General features: G+C 41.0%; 1 protein-coding gene across 3 annotated transcripts in view; it reads right to left on the reverse strand.

Annotated features, from left to right (window-relative positions):
• Nucleotides 1–7,549: 7,549 nt before the first annotated feature.
• Nucleotides 7,550–26,979, reverse strand: part of LOC128697837 (broad-complex core protein isoforms 1/2/3/4/5) — a 49,457-nt gene continuing 30,027 nt past the window's right edge. The window contains exons 1-5 of one of the 3 annotated variants that reach the window (XM_070099602.1): nucleotides 26,896–26,979; nucleotides 20,170–20,935; nucleotides 17,826–18,009; nucleotides 17,242–17,321; nucleotides 7,550–11,357 (exon numbers count right to left, since the gene is read on the reverse strand). The exon at nucleotides 26,896–26,979 is cut by the window's right edge and continues 126 nt beyond it. In XM_070099602.1, coding sequence (XP_069955703.1) covers nucleotides 10,878–11,357; nucleotides 17,242–17,321; nucleotides 17,826–18,009; nucleotides 20,170–20,935; nucleotides 26,896–26,897 — 1,512 coding nt within the window. In that variant the 5' untranslated portion in view covers nucleotides 26,898–26,979 and the 3' untranslated portion in view covers nucleotides 7,550–10,877. Of the gene's footprint in view, nucleotides 11,529–17,241; nucleotides 17,322–17,825; nucleotides 18,010–20,169; nucleotides 20,936–26,895 lie in introns of all 3 variants that reach the window. The other 2 variants (XM_070099600.1, XM_070099601.1) reach the window with 2 other exon arrangements.

Consider the following 26,979-nt stretch of genomic DNA (forward strand, 5'->3'; position numbering starts at 1 on the left):
CCAGTAACCTACACTCGGTTTAATAGATTGAAGTTTGTTGCCGAGCATAGTAGACCAACGTTGTTGCCAACGGGTGTGAAGTTGGGAAGATATTGCAGCAAAATAGTCCGTAAATGGAATACCTCTACATGAAACTGGTAGGTCATGTACTGCTGACCGCGCAGCAGTGTCTGCCTGTTCATTGCCCTGTACGTCAACATGACCAGGGACCCAACAAAAAACAATATCTTTATGCTTGGTAAAGATACGGCGTAGCCAAAGTTGGATACGGAGGACTAAGGGGTGAGGTGTATCAAATTTCTGTATAGCCTGTAAAGCACTAAGGGAGTCTGAGACAACCACAAATGATGACACAGGCATAGATGCAATACGGATAAGTGCTGTAAGGATGGCATACAATTCAGCAGTAAAAATACTAGCCGAAGATAGTAAATGCCCTTGTACGACGCTGTCCGGAAACACTGCTGCGAATCCCACGCCGTCAGAAGACTTAGAGCCATCTGTGTACACAGCAATGGCATGAGAATGAGAGTGAAAGTGGGCAAGAAAAAGAGAGCGGGAAGCGACCGTAGACAGTTGGGCTTTCGAGCAAGGGAGAGAGAAAGAACAGACTCGAACAGCTGGAACTTCCCAGGGGGGTAGGGAAAAGTGAGATGCTACATGTACATAGAAAGGTGGTAATTGAAGAGAAGACAAGAGCGAATGAAGGCGAAGAGAGAAGGGACGGAGTAAACAGGGGCAACGAACAAATAAAGAATGTCTACTAATATCAGTGACCATTCTATAAATGGAAGGATTGCGGAGATCATGAGAGCGTACATAGTAGCGAAGGCAATGGGCATCATGGCGATCGGATAAGGATGGAACGTTCGCTTCTGCATAGAGGCTCTCGACAGGGGAAGAGCGAAAAGCACCAAGGCATAAATGTAATCCTTGGTGATGAATGGGGTTAAGGATAGAGAGAGTAGCAGGAGATGCCGCTGAATAGATCTGGTCACCATAATCAAGTTTCGATAAGATAAGGGTGGAATGTAGGCGAAGGAGGGTTCGACGATCAGCTCCCCATGAAAGATGAGCAAGGGTTTTAAAAAGGTTCAGCCGGCTGTGACAAGTTGCCTTCAGAGAGGTAATGTGAGGTTTCCAGGATAACCTACGATCAAAGAGTAGGCCCAGAAACTTGACTGTATCACGTTCAGGGATACGGGAGCCATAGAGGTACAAAGGATGATCGGAGATGACAGAGCGTCTAGTGAAAGTAATTTGGTGGGTTTTAGTGCTGGAAAATTTAAACCCACGTGTGGTGGCCCAATTGGAAACACGGTCGACTGCATGCTGGAGAGAAACTGTAATAAGGTGACAGTCAGCGCCTGCACAGGCAATAGCGAAGTCATCAACACAGAGTGATGACCAAATATTTGATGGAAGACTAGAGGCCAAATCATTAATAGCAAGGAGAAAAAGTGTTGTGCTCAGAACACATCCCTGGGGGACACCTTCAGCTTGGATAAAGTCTGGGGAGAGCACATTATTAACCCGAACACGGAAATGCCTGTTAGTTAAAAAGTTCTTAAGGAAGGATGGTAGATTGCCTCGAAGGCCTAAGGAGTGGGCTTGGGCTAAAATATTATACCTCCAAGTTGTGTCATATGCCTTCTCAAGGTCAAAAAATATGGCAATAACTGAGTGGTTATTCGCAAAGGCATTACGAACATACGTATCCAAGCGTAGTAAGGGGTCTATGGTAGAACGTCCCTTACGAAAGCCACATTGACGAGTGGAGAGACTGTTGTGTGTCTCTAAATACCACACTAAACGTCTATTTACTAGGCGTTCCATCACTTTGCAAACTGCACTGGTAAGAGCAATGGGACGATAGTGGGAGGTTTCATGTCCCGTAGTGCCTGGTTTGCGGAAAGGGAGAACAATGGCGGATTTCCACAGCTGTGGAAGAACTCCTTGTGACCAAATAAGATTGTAAAGGCGTAATAGGACTGCAAGGGCTGACTGATGTAAATGTTGTAGCATACGAATATGAATGTCGTCGGGCCCAGCTGCCGATGATCGGCAAGCTGAGAGTGTTGCCTCCAGTTCTTGAAGTGTAAAAGGCACATTATACTGTTCTTCTCTGAGAGAAGAAAAGTCCAAGGGTGCTAACTCTCTGGCAGACTTTGAGGAAAGAAATGAGGGGCATAGATAAAGTCCCTGAGAAATACAGACCAGATGATTGCCAATTTCATTGGCAACATCTAGTGGGTTTGCTATATCAACACCGGCAACCCGCAGAACAGGAGCCGGGTCAGGAGAATATTTACCACTCATTTTCGTACTTTTTTCCAGACTGCACTCATAGAGGAAGCAGAGGTGATGGTGGAGACATAATCTCGCCAGCAAGTGCGTTTAGCGTCATGGATGACACGGCGAGCGATCGCACGCTTCTGCTTAAAATCAAGAAGTCTCTCGGTGGTTCTATTGTACCGGTACCTGCCCCATGCAGCGCGTTTCAAACGTACTGCACGAGCACAAGCAGGAGACCACCAAGGCACGCATTTCTGAGAATGCCTGCCCGAAGTTTGGGGTATAGAATGAGAAGCTGCGGTTAAAACGGAGGACGAGAAGAGGTGTAAAAGCTCATCAATGGAGGACAAAGAAGGAACCTCTCTAAAAACAGTTAGGTGTGAGTAAAGGTTCCAATTTGCCTGATCAAATTGCCAGCGTGGGATGCGAAGAGGTGGTGAATATGAAGGGGAAGTAAGAATGATTGGGAAATGATCACTGTCATGTAAGTCCGGAAGAACAGACCAAGTGAAGTCTAATGCGGCGGAGGAAGAGCAGACTGAGAGATCAATGCAAGAGAGAGTGTGAGTCCGAGGATCAAAATGGGTGTGAGTACCTGTATTTAAAACATGGAGGGGGTGGGTGGCAAGAAAAGCCTCTAACTGAATGCCACGGGAATCACAGTGAGACCCCCCCCCCCCAGAGGAAATGGTGGGCATTAAAATCACCAAGTAACAGAATCGGTGGTGGTAATGACGAAACAAGAAAGGCAATATCCGGAATAGATAATGCCCAAGGAGGAGAGAGATATAAAGAACAGAGCGTATACCACCTATGCAAGTGGATACGGGCTGCTGTGTAATGCAGCGAAGTACGAACAAATAGCTGATGGTACGGAATATCAGTGCGTAGAAGAAGGGCACTTTCATTGAAGGTCCCATCAGGAAAAGGATCTGAAGAATACAATAAATTATAGCCTGAGATGGGAGAGATAACAGCAGAGTGTAATTTTGGTTCCTGTAAGCAAACACCAACAGGGGAAAACTGGGAGAGTAACATCTGAAGCTCACCCCGATTACCCCTGAGGCCGCGTATATTCCACTGTAAATAGGCCATGATTGGCAATGATAAAGATACCTGAAATCCGCAGGTAAGGGTTCCTACGGACTAGAGGGGTTAGAAAAGTCCACATGCGGAGGCAGTGGAAAACGTTCAAGCAGCGAAGGAACGGTGCGCTGTGAAGAAAGGAGTTGCGCAGATGGAGTAGAGGAGAGAGAAGGAGCGGAGGGTGGATCAGTGTCCATTGATGGTTTGGTCTCTGCAATATATTCAGAGATTGCTTCAAGTGTTTCAGAATTCAGAGACGTTGTATGGGGGACAATATTGGAAATGGTAGGGGGAGAATGAGTAAAGATTGGAACTGTAATGGACTGTACCAAGGTAGGGGGGGACGGAAGGGTGGAGGGAACTGGAGAAGCGTGGAAGGGGACAGAAGAGGCAGAAACCTGGGAGGTGGCAGAAGAGGAAGAAACTTGGGAGGGAACAGGGGAGGAAGGTACAGTACAAGGAGGAGGGTGAACCTCTACACTTGTAACAGAGCCAGTGAGAGGGGGAGAACCAGGTACAGAGACAGGGAAGGGAAAATGAGGAGGTGGAAGATAGGTAGGAGGTGTTAACGGACCTTTTTTTTGACTTTTGAGAAGTAGAGGGACGATTGGGAGGAGGTGTCATACAAGATCTTGTCGCTACTGAGGCTTGTGAGAGAGAACACGAAGAAGCAAGATCAGACTGAGACGTTGAAGTAGGGACGTCTGAGCCGAGGACAGCAAAAGAATTAGCTACAGGAGTGACTATGGGAGAGGTAACCACAGAGGTGGGTGCAGAAGATGGGATACCAGAAGTGGGGGGACGTTTTGAAACACGGGAATAAGAAACACGAGGTAGTCTCCCTTGGAGGCGGAGATGAGAAACTGCCATGGCATAAGGGAGACCTTCTGCCTCTTTGAGGTAACGGATTTCCCGCTCGTTTAAGTAGACTTGACAACGGCGAGAGTACAAAGGGTGAGTCTCATGACAATTAAGGCAAGAGGGAGGTTGATTGCAAGACGTATTAGAATGGTCATCAGCACCACAGACTGGGCATTCGGCGATATATCTACAACATTTCGCTGGATGGCCAAATCGCCAGCAATTTCTACACTGTTGCGATGTAGGGCTCACCTTTCGAACTTGTAACCGATGTCCTGCTACATAAACTGAGGATGGGAGTTCACGGCTGTCAAAAGTTAAACGAGCCACATTGCTAGGGTATCGTCTCCGCCCACGGGCAGGAAGAACGTAAGTGTCTACCTTGAGGATTGGAAGATCTTGGAGTTCCAGCTGTTCAAGAATGTCAGTGCCACATGTCTGGAAATTTTGTTGAACTATGGTATGGGGCAGAATGATGGTACCACTACAAGAATTGAGGGAATGATGCTTTTCAATAGTTACAGGAACAGTATCGATATGGGAAAGACGAGAAAGCTCATGAGCCTGGGTAGCATTCTGTACGGTGACGATGTGCGTACCGCTCTTAAGAACATGAAAAGAAATATCTTTACCAACATGGCATAGGAGTGCCTTGCCAATACTGTGGTCAGAAAGATAGGCAGTAGAGGAAGTCGGTCGTAAAGTGAAGAATTTAGTCCATTGTGCAGTCTGAAACTGAGCGTGGAAAGGTAGTGAAGGACGTGTCGATCTTTTCTGAGAAGAACGAGAAGGTGGAGAAGTATCATCAGCAGGTAATTGTCGTTGTCGTTTAGGCGTGGGACCAGAGTTGGTCCGACGTGGAACGGGCCGGCGATTCGAAAATTGCCGCACCGTAGAGGGAGAGGCCGGAAGCATAGTCAGAGGAGAGCGAAGGTCAGATAAATCGAAGGAGTCAGTCGAGGCCTCAGTACCTGAAGCGGGTGAGGAAACAGCACCGGCAAGAGGTACAGAGGCATGAGGAGTGTCCGAAGAGTGGTCCAAAGACGAGGCGGGGTCAGAACGGGGTGCAGTATCAAGAAGGGGCCCGGGGGTAGCAGGTTCATGGACTAGGGCTGCCATGGTTAGGTTACTTCTTTCTTTTTGCTTTTAAGAAAAAAAAAGAAAATAAAATAAAAAAAAGAATAAAAAAAGGGGGGACTGGGGAGGGATAGTTCCTAGGAGGAATGAAAGGGCCAGAAATTTCCCTCCGCGCCGAAGAGGACCTCAGCACTGCAAGTAGCGCAGATGCAGCATGGAACCCGTGCCATACCCTACCCATCATGCCAGTACACCGGCAATCCGGGATAGCAACCTCACATCTGCCGAGCTACCTCGGTGGACAAAAGAGAGGGCGGCCGGAAATCCACCACAAAGCATACCTCCTTCAGCCACCACCCCCGGAATCCGAAAGGTGGCTTCCAGAGATACACCCGTCGCCCGAGAGACACCCAAAGCCACCCTCCGGGATACCAGAGAGGGATCAGGGCATCCCCAGGCAATCCAGATTCCACGGCAAACTACGCCACTGCCAAGAACCTCAACGGAATGGGATGGACCCCGGTACCCTTTCCCCTACCTAGGAACTAGCGTGCCTGTGGAAAAGAAAAAAAAAAAAACCAAAGGCCAAAAAGGAAGGGCAAAAGGGAGGGGTGGGGAGGAGGAGGAGGAAAGGAAAAAGGGGAGGATGGGATAGGGAACGGGGGATTGGGGGGTAATTAGGTTCGGTCTGAGGAAGTAGACCGACAGGTCTAATTCCTCAGACCAAGAGCCTCTTCACCACGCCAAGGAGCCCCCCTTGAAGAGGAAGATCATGTAAACAACATTCATTTGGAAGTGTTGAGGCTGCAGGTATAATCAAGAGTGATCTTCAAAAGTTCAGATCTCTTAGATAATTTTCAATCTAAATGTTAATAATTAAGATTCTAAAAACAAATGAAAGGAAAATAAGTTACAGAAAACTCAGAGAAAATAATGGGGGTGGAAAAGTAAAGGAAGTACATACAACAAAGTGTAAGGTAACTGGTTCAATTTTAGGACTCGAGTCCTGGAGGTACAGTGCCTGCACTCTGAAAGAGGAGTGGGGATATTTGAAGTTTGGAGGGACATCTAAACTGTCATATTTGTGTGCCTCTGGCAAGACACTAGTAGTGTGAACGATTGTGAAAGTATTTTTTTTTTTTTTTGGGTCACCCTATCTCCATGGGAGACAGCCAGTATTTTAAACAAATATACATATAGTGCTCATAAAATGAATAAAATTTTCTGATATGCTACAAGGAGCAGATACAGAAGGACAATTGTAAGTTAGAAGAGAGCAAAGAATCACCGGAGTGTTGCTGGATGAAGAAACAGGAAAGTGTCTCCACTCAATGATTACTGATGCAACCGGTGGCATACAAGAGTTAAGTTCTCGACGCTATTAATAAAAAAAAAAAAGACCACCACATAGTGACCTAGGAAATGATTTGAGGAATAAAGCAATGAAGGAATTAGTAGAAAAACTCTAAAGTCAATGTGTATGGAAGAGCTTGGCTTAGAAAATTAAGTAGTTCGTGTTTTTGAAGCTATAGAAGAGCAAGTACAGTGGACCCCCGCTTAACGATCACCTCCAAATGCGACCAATTATGTAAGTGTATTTATGTAAGTGCGTTTGTACGTGTATGTTTGGGGGTCTGAAATGGACTAATCTACTTCACAATATTCCTTATGGGAAAAAATTCGGTCAGTACTGGCACCTGAACATACTACTGGAATGAAAAAAGTTCGTTAACCGGGGGTCCACTGTACTTGTATAGTCTTTGATATTTATCGTATTTTTCTTCTTTCCAGTGGCTGGGGTGCAAACTATCTCTTCTTAGATTCAATTCCACTGTTCTTATTACTTGCTTCAAGAAGATTTTCCTAGCATCCTCATGGCTCTTACTATTTACTCAGTTAACAACTGGGGGTCTTTAATTATCCCTATTGATGGTGCTTAAAAAATCTTCATCTATTGTATGGCATCCTGTGATTGTGTTTTCTTCTTTGGGTCACCCTGCCTTGGTAGGAGATGACCAATAGTTATCATGTCTCCCCCTTTCCTACAACCTGCCAAGGACATATTTCTAGAAATTTCTAAAAATTCCATAATTCACATTTTCTAGCCCTGGGAGCCACATTGTAGCTTGTCTTTACATTTTTTACATTTTATCCACACAAAGCCACAAGGCACGCTGCAAATGGTTACAAAATCTTTACCCTTTACATCAGGTTCTGCAATGAAACCCTCTTTCATGCTGCAAACTGCACTGTACTGTGGCAATTTTTGCTCACAAACAGTAGTAGGTTCTTTATTTATCATAATATAAATATTCTCTTAGCCTTAGTTGTCTTCCTGACAATACAAAAATATTCCAAAATACTTTTCAATTATACACACATTATCAAACTACTGTACATTTCTTTACTAAGGCTTATACAATATCAGAATTGCAAGGCAGTGGTATACATTACATTACCTTACCTAGAAAATATATATCTATATACATACTGTAAAATTTACTGCTTATCTACTTAACAGGTACGAAGGAAACTTCATTATCTCAATAACTTAAATAACTCTAACAAAAAAAAAAGGGGATATTCAAATCTTCTTAAAAAAAGTACATCATGAAAAAGAGTTACAATATTATGGCCGGAACTCTCAACTAACCCAAAAATTGGGAAAAAAACTTTAGATGATGTTATTCATCCTGGACAACTGTCAAGATATGAGTGACTCAATAATTGCCTAAGACGAACTGAAACACTGTCTAAATTTTCTTCTCTAATTTTCAGGTTAGTCTTGAGCAGGTTTCCAGCTCTGAAACACACAATGTGAAATTTACAATAATTAAAACATGGAAAAAAAAAATTTAAACAAATAGAGTATTAAAATAAAATCTGTAAATGTTATGTTTAAATAATCAAAGTTTCTATGGCTGTTTAACCTACATCAATATTTCTATATGCATATTGCCAGCAATGTGATGCAAAAGTATTTATCAAATTTCACAAATAACAGCTACACCCACATCACTTCATGTGCAGGAGAACAAACTGCATTGCTAAAGTATTGTGCAAATATTTTGGATTTACTGTCTACAAAATAAAATAATCACTGATGAGTGCTTTGGAGATAAAGGTGGAGGTGGTGGGAGAAAGAGGTGGGAAGAGGAAAAAAGGTGAAGTTGAGAGGAAGGTGGAGAAAATAGATGCAAAAAAGGAGAACCAGAGGAATAATATTAGGAATAGGGAAAAATGAGGAAGGAGGTAGCAGAGGAGGATTAGAAGGCAGAGGAGAATGAGGAAGCCTCATATGTGAATGCAATACTCCTCACTGCAAAGCAACTCCTACAATATATTTCTCATTTACCTATAATCAAATTGTAAGATTTATGAGCTCTGATGAAATATTATTTTAGGGTTTAGAGTGTCAGAAAAAAAAAAACCTTAGTCAACATTATAATTGTTAAATTAGAAATATTATCAGCTTGGATGGTGACAAATAAATTAACAATCGATACTGGTAAGACTTAGCACAGAGTGTTCGGGAATAAAGCTAAAAATGTTCAACTAAAATTTTTTTTCAATACACCAGCCTTCTCCCACCAAGGCAGGGTGACTCAAAAAAAAGAAGAAATGAAAGTTTTTTTTTTTTTTTACATTTAGTAATTCAACTAAATGTAAAGCTAAATATTCATATTCAAAGACAAGATGCAGGGAAATTTTTTGGGTATTCAACTAGACAGCAAACAAATTCAATGAACACTTTTAAGACATAGCTAAACATTAGGCATGCATTCCAGGGTACACTACTATGTACTGCAACCAACACTACTTAATTCTATACTACTCTTTAATCTACCTTACTTCATCTATAGTATATGCACACACAACAGAAAATCATTTAAAACCAATCATAACCCAACAAAAATTGGCTATTCGAATAATCACTACAACTGACTCAAGACAACACTCGCTCCTAGTCAAAGATTGGAACCTATGTACTGTATCCAAACATCCTACTGTACATATTACATATACCGAACACTCAATACATATAGTAACCCTGAGCTAAAACAATTTTTGGAGAGCTGCAACAGAACATACAAGCACAACACAACAAATTAAGCTCTCTGATATTCCATGTGTACAACTGAACTTCAGTAAATACTTCATGCAATCAAAGGATCCAAAATTTGGAACAACCCACCTGAAGGCTCAAAATCCTTGTCATCTCCCAATACCTTCAAAAACACTGTCAAGCCATTTCCATAACTTGTAATATTTGATTTGAAGTGATTTAATATATTTTATATGTAATGAACATAAATGTTTATGTTTAACTTATCTTTTACCACAAGCTTAGTCAACAGATACCTCACCACTTACACAGAAGCTGTACATGTATATATAGAATCGTTTCTTAAAATTACTATTACATTTATTCGTCATTATCTCCATACCTGTACTAGTATTAAGTAGTTGTAAGTACTGTTCTAGTTTTAGTCTGCTCATAATGCTTTGCATACCAAAGTCTAAAAAAATAATTATACAGGTACTAGATAGAAATGTGATTCCCAAAACTGCAGCAATATTTTGTATTTTTGGGGAAATAAATTTTGTATTCTTGTACTGTATTTGTATAATGCCATCATAAATAAGGTTTTACTACCAACAGCAAGATTCCACTCAGCAACCAACTCCAGAATGGACTTCTAAAATTACAATATTTATCATAAGAGTGAATGACAGATGAAATGCGACCAAAAATTCCAAATGATCAGCAGGGAAAAGCAAATGGTGTACGAGTGACAGAAGTGGTATACATTACCGACATGATGGAAAAAGAGACAAGTGTGGTTATAAATCGATCCTTTACTGGTGAAGTTCTGCCTTCACAGTGGGCTTTATCAAGTCACAGATTTATGTCTCTTTTTCCACTGGTGCACAATGAGTGTTGATCTGCTATGTATGGACTACAATAATAGGAACTGATGCATGAACTAACAGGACTAAAGTAGTAAGACCATTTTGTCTTCATGAGCTATAAAAATATTACCTAATGGGACATAACACTGCAAAATGTACTTAAAGGAAATAAATACTATAGACCAAATACTTCAATGATTTGATTTTCTGAGTGCAAAATAAAATTCTAGTAAAAATATAACTGAAGAGCTTTTAATATAAAATCAATCCACTTTACTCAGGATATCTTACATTCCTCTGCTAAGATATGATGAACTGAAACATCTAATTAACACACTAAACTGTAATAATGCTGCTGGTCTTATTTTAGCGTTTAGCCAGAATCCACAGCAAAGAGCACCAGTACTTCATTCTTTAGTAGTAATTTCTTTGATTTCATTTTTTTTTACATAATACCTGAGAAAAACGAGCAAAGAAAATAAATACTAGGTTAAGTCAGTGTTTCATAAGCATATCTGAAAGAAGTATTCAAAGTATCCACCAGATACTTGCACAAGTATACTGTAATTCAAAACAAAAAATGAACAGGTATCTGGAAGATGTAATAAACCCTGGATCACAGCAGCAAGTCCTGATACCATTCTCTAAAATTTACCAGGCAACAGCTTTAGGCCCTCAGGAATACCTTTGATCAATGCCAACTCTTCAATGTCTCGGGAATCTAGATCATGATACATTGCCATCTCTCCTGTCAAGTGTTTCATGCGGAAGTGGCGAATGAGGGAGTCTTTGCGTGAAGAGGCAAAGCCACACACACGGCAACGGAACTCCTTGGTGCCTAAGTGAATGCGTAAGTGTCGAGTGTATGTATAAGGATTTGAAGTGACGAAAGGGCACTGATAACACTTATGCATGCTGTTGTTATTGCTCGTTGTAATAGTGGTGGTGAAGTTTGATGCTGTCGTTGTTGGGGGTGATGAGGTAGCTCCAGTGGTTCTACTCTGTGATGTGGTGGTAGTGGTGGTGGTGGTAGCACTATGGAAGGACGGAACCACAGCAATACCAGGGAATCCTAGAACACCTCGCTGGCTTGACGAGTGTAGAGGCAGCTGCGGCTGTTGGTGCTGGGAAATTGGAGTAGAAGGATGTGGAGGTGGTGGTAAAGGCAGTGCTGGATGGCCCTGACTGGATGGATGCACCACCCCATTGTCTCCAACACAACCCTGGGCTAGTCTACCCTGCACCAAGTCACCCTGGTCGAGAGAATGGTAGGTTCTACCCTGCACCCAGTCACCCTGGTAGAGAGAATGGTAGGTGATACCACAACTTTGCTTAAGTAAATGACAATAGAGAAAGATCTCAGTTTGTATGTTGTCTGTCTGCATTCTTAATTTTTGTTATGTTGTGGTAGCTACCTACAAAACCCTCCCCAGTCCACCTTAGTATAAATCCTAACTATTATTGGAACTTTTGACTTTCAAAAGCAAGATTTACCATGCAGCTTCCTCACACAATGACTTCATGATGTGACCCTGGAAACTTGCATTAAGGAATGAAGAGTGCCAACCTGGCACATCAAACTTCAAACTAACTTACTGTCAGTAGTCTGACAGTGCCACTTTTATGCAGTATGGGAATTTTGTTGTTTGTACTCCCACTAAAGTGGATGGAATTATAACCTCTATAATGTAAGCTAGAAAAGGTGGAATATACCAATATAAAAAAAAATGCCAGTGCAGAACTGCAAAGGACACAATGGTTCCCTTAATGCCAAACATTCAATTGAAAAGCTCAGAATGCTTACACCTTAAGGAACAGTAATTAAAAACACCTAAAAAAAGAAAGATACATGACAAAGAGAGACAGCAGGAGACCCCATGGTCCATTTCATAGCTATCTGCTGAAGGCCAGACAGTTTCATAACCCCCCCATCCATCTCAATCCACAAATAATCCTGAATTACAGTGAACTAAGGATTCAGTCCAATAATTATATACCAACAAACATAATTAAGAAGCAGACACAGAACTAGTCAAAAAGAAATCCCACTCTGAGCTTAATTTATATTTAAAAAAAAAAAAATATATATAGATATATATATATATATATTATGGTATACATATGCACTACTATATAAAGCAGTAATAAAAGTTATATAAAAAATCTAAAAGAATTTTTAGCATTCAACTCAGGTCATTAATTAACTCTGTATATTTATTCTGCATACACTGTGTACCTATCTTGAACCTGTGTGTACCTTTTCCCATATCTTAAACTGTGTGCACCTACCTTAAACTGTGTACCAGTCCTAGACTTGGGCACCTCTTCACTGTGTGTTCATATCTATCCAAACCATGTGTGTACCAGTCTTAAATGTCTGTGTACCTGTCTTAAACTTATGTATAGCTGTCTTACAATTATGCATACCTGTCTTAAACTTATGTGTACCTGTCTTAAATGTGTGCATACCAATCAAGCTATGCATACTAATCTTTAATTGTGCATACATACATATCCTACAAAAACTGTACCATTCAAATTCAAATTCCCTTATACCATATACATATCTTACACTGATTATACATGTGTTTATCATAGGTTTACAACAAAACATTAATTCATAAAGCTTTTACTAGACTTACAGAGTTTGATACTAAAGTCTTAATTTTTTTTTTTTTTTTCAACAAGTCGGTCGTCTCCCAACGAGGCAGGGTGACCCAAAAAAAGAAAGAAAATCCCCAAAAAGAAAATACTTTCATCATCATTCAACACTTTCACCACACTCACACATTATCACTGCTTTTGCAGAGGTGCTCAGAATACAACAGCTTAGAAGCATATACGTATAAAGATACACAACATATCCCTCCAAACTGCCAATATCCCAAACCCCTCCTTTAAAGTGCAGGCATTGTACTTCCCATTTCCAGGACTCAAGTCCGACTATATGAAAATAACCGGTTTCCCTGAATCCCTTCACTAAATATTACCCTGCTCACACTCCAACAGATCGTCAGGTCCCAAGTATCATTCGTCTCCATTCACTCCTATCTAACACGCTCATGCACGCTTGCTGGAAGTCCAAGCCCCTCGCCCACAAAACCTCCTTTACCCCCTCTTTCCAACCCTTTCGAGGACGACCCCTACCCCTCTTTCCTTCCCCTATAGATTTATATGCTTTCCATGTCATTCTACTTTGATCCATTCTCTCTAAATGACCAAACCACCTCAACAACCGCTCTTCTGCCCTCTGACTAATGCTTTTATTAACTCCACACCTTCTCCTAATTTCCACACTCCGAATTTTCTGCATAATATTTACACCACACATAGCCCTTAGACAGGACATCTCCACTGCCTCCAACCGTCTCCTCGCTGCTGCATTTACCACCCAAGCTTCACATCCATATAAGAGTGTTGGTACTACTATACTTTCATACATTCCCTTCTTTGCCTCCATAGATAACGTTTTTTGACTCCACATATACCTCAACGCACCACTCACTTTTTTTCCCTCATCAATTCTATGATTAACCTCATCCTTCATAAATCCATCCACCGACACTTCAACTCCCAAGTATCTGAAAACATTCACTTCTTCCATACTACTCCTCCCCAATTTGATATCCAATTTTCCTTTATCTAAATCATTTGATACCCTCATCACCTTATTCTTTTCTATGTTCACTTTCAACTTTCTACCTTTACACACATTCTCAAACTCATCCACTAACCTTTGCAATTTTTCTTTAGAATCTCCCATAAGCACAGTATCATCAGCAAAAAGTAACTGTGTCAATTCCCATTTTGAATTTGATTCCCCATAATTTAATCCCACCCCTCTCCCGAACACCCTAGCATTTACTTCTTTTACAACCCCATCTATAAATATATTAAACAACCATGGTGACATTACACATCCCTGTCTAAGACCTACTTTTACCGGGAAGTATTCTCCCTCTCTTCTACATACCATAACCTGAGCCTCACTATCCTCATAAAAGCTCTTTACAGCATTTAGTAACTTACCACCTATTCCATATACTTGCAACATCTGCCACATTGCTCCTCTATCCACTCTATCATATGCCTTTTCTAAATCCATAAATGCAATAAAAACTTCCCTACCTTTATCTAAATACTGTTCACATATATGCTTCAATGTAAACACTTGATCTACACATCCCCTACCCACTCTGAAGCCTCCTTGCTCATCCGCAATTCTACATTCTGTCTTACCTCTAATTCTTTCAATTATAACCCTACCGTACACTTTTCCTGGTATACTCAGTAAACTTATTCCTCTATAATTTTTACAATCTCTTTTGTCCCCTTTCCCTTTATATAAAGGGACTATACATGATCTCCGCCAATCCCTAGGTACCTTCCCCTCTTTCATATATTTCTTAAACAAAAGTACCAACCACTCCAACACTATATCCCCCCCAGCTTTTAACATTTCTGTCATGATCCCATCAGTTCCAGCTGCTTTACCCCCTTTCATTCTACGTAATGCCTCACGTACCTCCACCACACTTACATTCTGCTCTTCTTCACTCCTAAAAGATGGTATACCTCCCTGGCCAGTGCATGAAATTACCGCCTCCCTTTCTTCCTCAACATTTAAAAGTCCCTCAAAATATTCTTGCCATCTACCTAATACCTCCCTCTCCCCATCTACTAACTCCCCTACTCTGTTTTTAACTGACAAATCCATACTTTCCCTAGGCTTTCTTAACTTGTTTAACTCACTCCAAAATTTTTTCTTATTTTCATTAAAATTTCTTGACAGTGCCTCTCCCACTCTTTCATCTGCTCTCCTTTTGCACTCTCTCACCACTCTCTTCACCTTTCTTTTACTCTCCATATACTCTGCTCTTCTTATAACACTTCTACTTTGTAAAAACCTCTCGTAAGCTACCTTTTTCTCTTTTATCACACCCTTTACTTCTTCATTCTACCAATCACTCCTCTTTCCTCCTGCCCCCACCCTCCTATGACCACAAACTTCTGCCCCACATTCTAATACTGCATTTTTAAAACTATTCCAACCCTCTTCAACCCCCCCACTACTCATCTTTGCACTAGCCCACCTTTCTGCCAATAGTCGCTTATATCTCGCCCGAACTTCCTCCTCCCTTAGTTTATACACTTTCACCTCCCTCTTACTTGTTGTTGCCACCTTCCTCTTTTGTTCCTCTTAATGTTATATAATATTAATATATTTTTTCAACATGACAGCCATCTCCCACCAAGACAGGGCGTGAAGCTTGGGTTGTAAATGGTGCAGCGAGGAGGTGGCTAGAGGCAGTGGAAATGGCCTGTCTAAGGGTAATGTGTGGTGTAAATATTATGCAGAGAATTCGGAGTGTGGAAATTAGGAGGTATGGAGTTACTAAAAGTATTAGTCGGAGGGCTGAAGAGGGGTTGTTGAGATGGATTGGTCATTTAGAGAGAATGGAACAAAGTAGAATGACCTAGAGAGTGTATAAATCTGTAGGGGAAGGAAGGCGGGGTAGGGGTCGTCCTCAAAAAGGTTGGAGGGAGGGAGTAGAGGAGGTTTTGTGGGAGAGGGGCTTGGACTTCCAGCAAGCATGCATGAGAGTGTTAGACAGGAATGAATGGAGATGAATAGTTTTTGGGACCTGACGAGCTGTTGGAGTGTGAGCAGGGTAATATTTTGAGAAGGGATTCAGGGAAACTGGTTAGCCAGACTCAAGTCCTGGAAATGGGAAGTACAGTGATTGCAACTTTAAAGGAGGGGTTTGGGATAATAGCAGCTTGGAGGGACTCTAAGCTGTCATACCTGAGCACCTCTGCAAAAACAGTGATTATGTATGAGTGATGGTGAAAGTGTTGAATGATGATGAAAGTTTTTTCTTTCTGTTTGGGTTTTTCTTTCTTTTTGGGTTACCCTGCCTTGGTGGGAAACAGCCAGCGTGTTAAAAAAAAAATTCTATTTTAATATATATTTATGTTTTAATGGCAAGGTAACCTAGCTGAGAAGAAGTGAACTATCTCAGTTCGGAGTGTGAAAATTATGGGAGGCATTGAGAAATAAAATTTCATGCAGAAAAAATTAAATAAATACAGCCTCCCCTCACTTAGCAACGTACTCGTTTACCGACGACTCAGACTTATGACAGGCCCTCTGACCAGTATGCATACTAAATAATGTATATTTGAGCTGATTTCCTCTATTCTGTTTACTACAATATACAGTACACTACTGTCTAAACATTTAAAAATATACTAAAAATGTTATAAATGGTGCAAGGGTGACATTAAAGCAATATCAAAGATCGCTGACATAAACCCACTATCATTATAGTATACTCCTCGTTTAGCAACAAATTCGTTTATCGACACGTTATTAGGAACAGGACTCTGTCATTAAGTGAGGAGAGGCTGTATATTAAACTAGTAAACTTATGATCTTGAATACTGATTGGTTAATTTTTCTGGGTAAATGATAGGTTAAGCCTGCTTAGTTGTTTAACATGAATTAAAAAGATACTTATTAGTCAAAGTCTTTCAGTGAAATATAAACAGAATGTAGTATAGAAATGATAATTTCTAATACAGTAGTTTTTTGATTTTAACTGTTTTCCATTTATAAAAATATTGAAATATCTAGGTTATATTTATTGTAGTAAAGATGAGCTTAGGCATGTACAGTAATGTTTCTCAAGCCATCATTCAGCACTACCACACAATTTGTGTACAACAAAATGATAGTAAATCAAGGATTAAGTTAATGCTAAATCATCTACTTCTTCACACATGCAGGTACAGTATGTGTATTATATAATGTACAATGTATTTTTTTTAGTTTACTGTACCCTGGTGAAAGATGGCCTGTGTTTTTTTTTTTTAATGTCAAATGAACACCAGCAACTATAATCTTTAGCTGTGTGAACATAGTTTTCCAGAGATCAGAAGATAAGTGAAAGCAATAACTTAATCCTTAAGACTTAACTAGTGTAACAGAGGCCAAGAGGTACTCACCCCTGTAGTGTTGGCGTTTATGTCATCTGATGCCGTTGACATGTCTCCACGACTTCCATCATCATTTCGACTGTCTTCACCTGTGAATTTTCAGGACTTGGAAAATAATGCAAAATTCCCAATATCAATTGAAAGAAAATAATTGTGTATATATCCTTAGAAAAGTGTGTAATTATCTACAATATCTGTAATAAGGGGCTAGTAATCCCTTCTCCTGTATACATTACTATATTTAAAAAGAAAAACTTTCATTTTTCTTTTTAGGTTATCCTGCCTTGGTGGGATATGGTTGGTTTGATGAAAAAAAAATTGTAATAAGAGTTGAGCTATGTTCATGATGCCCAGTGTTTATTAGCTCACCATAAATACATGACATAGTTGAAATATCCAGTGACTATGGAATGCTCTACCTTATTCATGAGTCCCTGCCAGCCATGCAACACACTTTATATAAATAAGTACTGTAAATATTGGAATTTATACTGAAGAAGAAATTACAATGCCATGGCTGGAACAATTCACGAACAACACAGACTTGAAGGAAGAAATTATGATAAACCATTAGCAACAATTTTCCTACTCACCAAACTCAATGATGGGTAGGTTGGGCGAGGCAACAATGGCAGCTGCCACTCCCTCTAATGCTCCAGGTAATGCATCGAGAGGGAGCAGTCCTTGAGCATCATCCAGGGTATCACTGTTGATGGTGCCATGACCTTCTGTCCACACCATCTCTCCAGGGTAGTCTAATGGCTCTGTTTTAACTGTCTGAAAATAGATAACACGTTAATAATATTTCTACATTCCTTCCTAGGTCAACCGATGGTTTTAGTTCTTACAGAAATTCCAAAATAATGGCGAGTGATTTGACACCAGAGGGAAGACCTCTACAAATATTTAAAGGAAAACTAAGCCATATTTTGTATGATAATAAAGTCCACAGTAACCAAAGAAATGCTTCTTCGTGGGGTTACTTACCACTAATTTCTAGAAAATACTTTGACTGAGATTGTGGTGTCATTTAGTTTGTCAAACACTGCTACAAACATAATAATGTTTCCTAAACTATACATCTGAATATTCTCTGAAGTTGATCTTCCTCTGGAGACAAAGTGACATGAAAAGGTACTGTATATTTTATTCTCTAATGCAAGAGTTGTGTGTTAATTTTATGCCAAAATTTATATAGGTTATGAATATAGACCATTTTGAAAAATATAACTCAGACCAGAATGAAATTTTATATCTAAAAATAACCCAATAGTCCTTATATGCCTAGGATTTTTTTTTTAATAAAAAATTAGACTAACTTTTAACTATCAATGAAGCAATGACAACAAATATTTATTCAGTTTGTTATACTGAACAGCACTGCACTGTTTCCTGTACTCAAAAGCTTGAATATGTAAGTTTTGACACAAAATATTGTGGTCGTCATCACTATACTACTTTAGGCATCATGCAAATAAAAATAATACAGTCACATCTACAGATTCACAGGGAAGGATGAGGGGAAGTTTACATTACTCAAGGTCCTGTGAAACTAGAAACTTCAAATACAATTATGCCTGCATACAGTCTTTTCAGATTTAGGTTTGTTTTGTGTTTCAGAGACCATATTTCTTTAACATATCACTCTAATCTGGTTAATATTGGCATTCATAAGAAATAATGAGCAGAATAGAGAGACCTGGGCATGAGAGTCACTGAGCAACAAAATGTAAGATAACGGAATCCAGTCTCTGGTTAATAATCACTAAAAATGTTTGATGATTTAAACCCAGAAATAAGGAAGTCATGAATTTGTAGGGATCAATGTACATATAAAATACAGTACAGTACAGTACATAAAAATACTACCGTACCATGTATGCATGTGTATGCAAGCATGTGCATACCTATCCACACACCCACCCACGCATACACACACACCAACACCTCAGGAGCTGTGACTCAACCCCTGCAACCACAACTAGGTGAGTACCCCACCCACCTACCCATGCACGTATACACACCCACACACACACACTCCAGGAGCTGAGTCTCGACCCCTGCAACCACAATTAGGTGAGTACTCCTCAGTGGGAGATGGCTATGGGGCAACCCATATCACACCTATCACAAAGCCAATAATAAAAATATGTATTTATGGATACAAAAATCAAAATATTTAAAACAGACAGAAAAACACAGTGAATGTAAGACTCCAGCAAATAAAATAATTAATACAGTAATAATATACTACTTATAACTGCTCATTCACAACATCCATATACCTCTATCATTATATAACTTATATTTATATCATTGGATAACTTATCTATCATTGTGTAACATTTTTATCATTGTATAACTAACTTTTTGGACCATAAATTATTAAAAAACCCAGCAATTACTAACACTTATTAAAAGCATATTAAAAGACATCCTATTATAGTCAATGCATTATTATTATATATAGGGGAAAAACTAAACCCAGAGGGGTTATGCAGCACTTGGGAAATAGTAAGCAATCATGTCTGATCCAAGCAGAGGAAAAATCCCATTCACTGGATCAAGAGCCCCTCATCAGCATCAAGGAACCTCCTTTGAGGGGTACACAGCCATTGCAAATTACACTTCTCAACTAACACCCTTGGATATCACTGCAAATTTCTTTTAAACACCAGTACATTAATAAAGGCATTATAGGTAATTCTCCATGGGGAAGTGGAAAAGAATTCTTCCTCCATAAGCCACGTGTGTTGCAAGAGGCGACTAAAACGTCAGGAGCAAGGGACTAGTAATCCCTTCTCTTGTATACAATATGTACTAAATTTAAAAAGAGAAACTTTCGTTTTTCTTTTTAGGTCACCTTGCATTGGTGGGATACGACCAGTGCATTGAAGAAAAATTATGGGTAATGGTAAAGAGAAACTGTTTACTCACTAGTTCATCTACACTTTCCTCTTTAGGTGAAACATTATCACCTACGCCATTATTAGAACCAACATGCCGAATGTCATTCTCCTCAGATGGCTTCGAGACTTTAGAAGGAATGTCATGAGAGATTTTTGAGCTGGAATTCTTTGACGAGTTATGTTTAGAGGCCGGAGCATGCAAGCCTTCTCCTCTCCCACCACTTTTGAGCGGCTGATCGTCCATGGAGGCTCTGCTCCGGCTTCTGTGACTAGAAGAATGAGAATCATTGAATAACTTATGTGAGCGTATGGGTAAAGGGGAGGAGTTGTCTGTAGTTCTGGATTCCAACATCCGCTGTCTCTTGTTGCTTTGCCGACCATCTAATCGATCACTGTCTTTGTCTTTTCTTTTTTTCTCTTCTTTTTCTTTCTCCTTGTCCTCTGCCAATCCTTTTATCTGAAGGTTGTCTGCAGTTTTTAGAAAACTAGCTAGTTCACTCTGAGACACACTGACCTCACCCTGATAGATAAATTTCATCATTGCCCTCATGTCTCTAGCAGGCACATCGCCGAGGATGACCAGCGGGTGTTTGCATGGGTTGTCCCGGAGGATGCGATGCAACAAGGGGGAGCAGGCCGCCAGCACCATCTTATGGCCTGGCACTGCCTCTCCCCCGCACACCAGTGTCACGTCCACAAACGATTCATCACTGAGGAGTTCGTTGAACACATCTACAAAATTCGTCTGGTGGTTGTTCCACTTAAGCAAAAACTCTTCGCTCATGACGCACTTCCTGTAAAATAAAGAACATGTTTATGATCATAATACTTAAGCATCCCTAAAATTCTTGTTCATTTATGATACAATCTCTACACTTGCCACAAATAAAACTGTCACACATTAAATACTTCACTAAAGATTATCTTATAAATTTTGTTGAATTATCTAATGAGAATCAATTACTCCTGTGCTGAATGAGAGACGGTTTTACCATTCATGAAATACATACAATAAAACAATTAAAATTGATCTCCCCTTAAGGGGGACATGCCATGATACTGAAGGCTCTTGATCCAAGGAATTGGGGCTACCCTCCCCTTCTTCTGATCACATCTATGTACCTCCCATTCCCAGGCACTGTATGACACCTGAAGGTTTTCATAATATACATAATTAATGCTGACCTGCATCAATTACACAAGAATCTTGAACAAAAAAACTGATTTGTATTTGTTGAAGCAATAAACTATTGTGGGCCAGTGTACACTAAGGAGCATCTCGCCATCACCTGCCTTCACACAAGGAACACTGAAGAGTGGATACAACAAAATCAGTAACTAAGTTTATTTAGGTACAGTTTTACACACGTTTTGGCTGATTATAATAGTCTTACATAGAAACATATCTAAATTGCCTGGGAAACCCCCCCAAAAAAGTCAAAGTGACTTACTTCAAAGTAAATCATTAATAATAATTATTAGTTTTTTTAATTTATATGATGGGGTTTACCTTTAGTGCAAACTGTGGGACCCACAGCCTTGTAGAAGTGGATAAAAAGGCTTTGAGGAAAAATATTTATAGTTCTTCCTGAAGCCATTTGAATATTTCAATTCCCCCACCACCCCAACTTTATTTTTTATCAATAGGTATATTTTATTCATAATATGGTACACAAGACTTAAAGGATACATTGCTGGTACAAAGATGGCATATACAGTACATGAGGTTTGAGAGATACATCTCATTATTATTATTATTATTATTATTATTATTATTGTTGTTGTTGTTGTTGCTGTTGTTGAAGCATAATTTTAATATTAAATTATGCCACCCTAAAAGCAGAACTGATAAATTTGCAGGGATGGAGGGAGAGGAGTGGAGGAGTAGTGGAAAGTGGAGGGGGAGAGTATAGTTGGAGTGTGGGGATAAAAGGAGAGAGAAGAGTAAGAGAAATGGGGAGGTGCAGGTTGTGGAGTTAGGAAGGGGGAAATGTGGGGGTGAAGGGGCCGACCACAGGTAGTGTGGTAGAGGATGTGGTGGATGTGTTGTCGGGGGCCGGTTGAGGGGGAGGGGAGGGGGCAGCATCTCATGGTGGTGGTGGAGGAAGCAGACCATGGTGGTGGAAGCAGGGCATGGTGGTGGAGGGAGTAGCCCATAGCGGTGGAGGACGGAGCAGCCCATGGTGGAGGGAGTAGCCCACGGTGGTGGAGGAGGGAGCAGTCCATGGTGGTGGTGGTAGTGGATGGAGCAGCCCATGGTTGTGGAGGAGGGAGTAGCCCATGGTGGTTGAGTAGGGAGTAGCCCGAGCGTGCGTCCCAAGGTGGAGGGAGCGGCCCATGGTTGTGGGGGTGGGAGGGAGCGGCCCATGGTTGTGGGGGTGGGAGGGAGCGGCCCATGGTTGTGGGGGTGGGAGGGAGCGGCCCATGGTTGTGGGGGTGGGAGGGATCGGCCCACAGTGGTGGGGTAAGAGGGAGCAGCCCATAGTGGTGGGGGAGGAGTCCCGTGGAGGGAGCAACCCATAGTGGCGGGGAGGGAACAGCCCATCGTAGTGGGAGAGGAGGGAGCGTCCCATGGTGGAGGCAGCAGCCCATAGTGGTGGGGAGGAGGAAGCAGCCCATAGTGATGGAGAGGAGGGAGCACGGTGCCCCATGGCCTGGTGGCAAAAGCTCTCGCTTCACACGGTGAGGGGTCCGGGTTCGATTCCCGGCGAAGAGATGGAAACATCGGACGTTTCCTTACACTGGTTGTCTATGTTCACCCATCAGTAAAATGGGTACCTGGGTGTAGTGGACTGGTGTGGGTCGCATCCTGGGACAAAACACCTAATTTGCCCGAAATGATCTCCATAACAAGGGGATTTCTATATAGAGTTTGTCATTGATGTCAGCTAGACCTGTATACCTTGTACAAGTACTTGTAGCAAATAAAAATATTATTATTATTATTATTATTATTATTATTATTATTATTATTATTATTATTATTATTATTATAGTGGTGAGAGATGAGGGAGCAGCCCACAGTGGAGGGGAGGGAGAAACCCATAGTGGTGGGAGAGGAGGGAGAAACCCATAGTGGTGGTGGGAGGATGGAGCGGCACCTCGGAGGGGTGTGCAGGCGGCCACATTGAGGGGAGGAGGGGGTTGACAAGGGGAGGATGGAGGTGCGGGCGGTGGGGGTGAGGGCCGGGTGGGCGGCAACATGAGGGGGATGGGGGGGACGAATGGGAGCGGGTGCGGGCGGCGTTGCTTCAGTGAAAGGGGAAGCTGCCTGAGTGGGCGTGTATGAGTGGGCGTCAGGGTGGAGGCGAGGGTGAGTGGGAGTGAATGAGAGGCGGGGCGAGGGTGAGTGGGAGTGAATGAGGGGGCGAGTGGGAGTGAATGAGGGGGCGAGTGGGAGTGAAAGAGGGAGGGGGGCGAGTGGGAATGAATGAGAGTGAGTGAACGAGTGGGAGGGGTCTTTTAATAAGCATAAAGGGAAGGTGGGTCTTTATCAAAAGTTGTGGAAAAGAACAATACACCAGTAGAAAACAATAGTCAGAACACAGAAAACTGCATAAATACCCCCCCCTCTCTAAAGTACATACATGTATACAAAAAACACACATTGTGGCGCACATGTACGTTTCAGCACACAAAACATCCACAATTACAAAACAATCACGTGCGCGCGCCACTGTACACAAAACCCGTCTATTTCTGAACGAGTTAAGCCAAAACCAATTTTCATTTTTTTTACCTAGTTTAAAACAGGTTTCAACATTGTTCTAAATTGTCCATTATTTGACCGCGAATCATATTACATAAAGGATACTATATACCAACTTCGCTTCTATCACAAGTTAAACGCTAGTTTAAACAAAGATAAATGGACACATAAGTTGTGACATTAGTTGCATGCGTCCCTTTACCTAACACGAAATAATCGCGAACAAGCGATACAAGATGCAAAAAACACCGAGGGAGTTGAATGATAACTCTAGGCCTTTCGTGTTACAATCGACACCTCATCCGGAGCTTGCAATGTTGCAGAGTAAGGGGTACAATTAAATTCGTTTTTACAAAAACGTTCCCCTGAACGAATCTGTCTGAATTTCTTACTCATTTCTGCAACACTGCAAGCTCCTGGTGTTGACTGCAACACGAAAGGTCTAGAGCTATCATCCAACTCCCCCTGTGGTTGCGTTACCTGACAGTTTGTGGGTAATTCTACCATTATAACTAGTTTAAACAAGGCAAGTTAGGCACAAGGCATCGATAGTTCTGCACACTCAACACTGCTATATAGGTCAAGGCGCAAGTTATTAAAGGTAGATCTTAAAATTACACGATGGCTCTGTTATCGCACAGAAAATTTCGCTACCCTACGTGTGGGTTAATTTCATTTAAACCAATGTATATGTTAGCACCTCAAAGTTTCATCCCTGGACTTTGACATACCGGGATGTATGTACGCAATGTGTGCAATAAGATCGTAGTAAGCATGTGTTATTACAATATGCAAAAAAAAAACACTATGGGAAAAAAAGTGAATTTCCAAGCGTTTTCGTGATTTGCCACATTATCAAGGAACTGTAAGTACATATGTATGCAAAAAACAACCACAGGGGAGTTGAATAATAGCTCTAGGCCTATCGTGTTGCAATCAACACATCAGGAACTTGCAAAGTTGCAGAAATGAGTACGAAAATCTTAGCAAAGCGTCCCTCGGAACGAATCTGCTGAGATTTTCTTACTCATTTCTGCAACTTTGCAAGCTCCTGATATGTTGATTGCAACACGAAAGACCTAGAGCTATTATTCAACTCCCCCTGTGGTTGTTTTGCATTCTGTGTCGCTTGTTTGCGAGTCTTGCATAGTATGTATGTATGCGATCTTTATATAGACATGAACAGCAACACTGGACAGTATGTATATGATTAAAAGATGGGGGAGGGGGGTGAGGGAGAATACACAAATACACAACGCTACACAAAAAGCTTAATAAGGACTGAAAATTGACAAAAGTGCAGTCAGTTGTGTAAATAAGTGGCGGTCGCTAAGCCCAGTAAAAATAGAGGTAATACCATATATATATATATATATATATATATATATATATATATATATATATATATATATATATATATATATATATATATATATATATATATATACACACACACCGCAAACTGTAAAAGAAAAAAAAATAGAAATCAGTGTGACTTAGAGCCGTGAAGCAAGAAAACAATGCCGAAATATCTGAAAGCAAACCAATTGGGTACTAGGATTCTTGAAAACGCCTTTACTTGGACTATTAACCTGGTATAAATGCAGTATAATGTGATAATTTATTGTCAATAAAGAGCCACATTATTGGTATTTTATACCATTTCTTTCCAAGCTAAGATAGTAAAAAAGTAAGTATATTCTGCTCCAGGTACATATAAATAATTATACAAATTCTCATACATAGTAACATGCGTCAATTACATAGGGTAACCCCAAAAATGAGTAAAAGTGACTTTATTTCCATTGGGATCCTTGAAAATTGGCCTAACTTATTCCTGTTGAGGGAGGGTACTAGGGTCTCCTCTAGGATACGACCCATAGTCGAGAAACTCCTAGGTATATTTAGTTACTCTAGATAAATTGCCCAGAGAACCGATACCTGCCTACCTGGAGGGTATTCCGGGGATCAACGCCCCCGTGGCACGGTCCACGACCAGGCCTCCCCTGAATGATGATGAATTAAAGACACGTGTGCCAGCAACACTTGGGCATATTTATTGTGGAAACGTTTCGCCAACCAATGGCTTCCTCATTCCAATGCAGAGGAGAATGGTTAAGATCAGGAGGAGTTGGAGGTAATCAGTTCCTCAGGTCTGAAGTCGATGTGATCAATCCATCAATCTTGAAGGTATAAACTACACGTGCTACCAATGAGTCTAGAACCCACTTATCAACCCCCCATCCCTCAACACAAATACGATAAAAAATAGCTGAAGATTTTTGGAAGCAGCAACAGAGATAACAATACGCCACAATTAAAAGCGATAAAAAAAACTGCATATTACAATAGTGTATTTAGCATTTCTTCACAGGACACTGGACACTTGAAAATTCTGTATTTAAAAATGAAATTAAAGAAGACGGGACACCTGCGGCACACCTCTTACTCTTGTAACTACAAATATATAATTACACACAGGCATGCATGCAAACTTTTTAAACACACACACACAATGATAACGACGTATAAAATACTGAGGGGAATTGACAAGGTGGACAGAGCTAGAATGTTTCAGATATAGGACACAGGAACAAAGGGCTGCAAGGTGAAAACTCAGATAAGCCACAGGGATGTTACGAAATATTACTTTAGTATTAGAGTTGTCAGGAAGTGGAATAATCTGGAGAGTGATGTAGTGGAGGGAAGATCCATACATAGCTTTAAGAAGAGGTATGATTAGGCTCTTGGAGCTGGGCGAGTGACCTAGCAGCGTCTAGCGAAGAGGAGGGGCCAGAAGATGTGAATCGACCCCGGCAACCACATATAGGTGAGTACACACACACACACACACACACACACACACACACACACTGCAACCACATATAGTTGAGTGGGTACACTCGTAGCTTTGACACGACCCCTGCAACCCACATATAAGTTCATAGGTGAATACACACACACACACACACACACACACACACACACACACACACACACACACACACACACACACACACACACACACACACACAGAAAACTTACATTGAGACAGAGCTGGGTATGGTGGTGTTTGCAGGAGGAGAGCTGAAGAGGGAGTAGCAGCAGTGGATGGAGTAGAGGGAGGCA

This window comes from Cherax quadricarinatus, chromosome 68 (genome assembly GCF_038502225.1).
Source record: "Cherax quadricarinatus isolate ZL_2023a chromosome 68, ASM3850222v1, whole genome shotgun sequence".
In the NCBI taxonomy this organism is placed as follows: Eukaryota; Metazoa; Arthropoda; class Malacostraca; order Decapoda; family Parastacidae; genus Cherax; species Cherax quadricarinatus.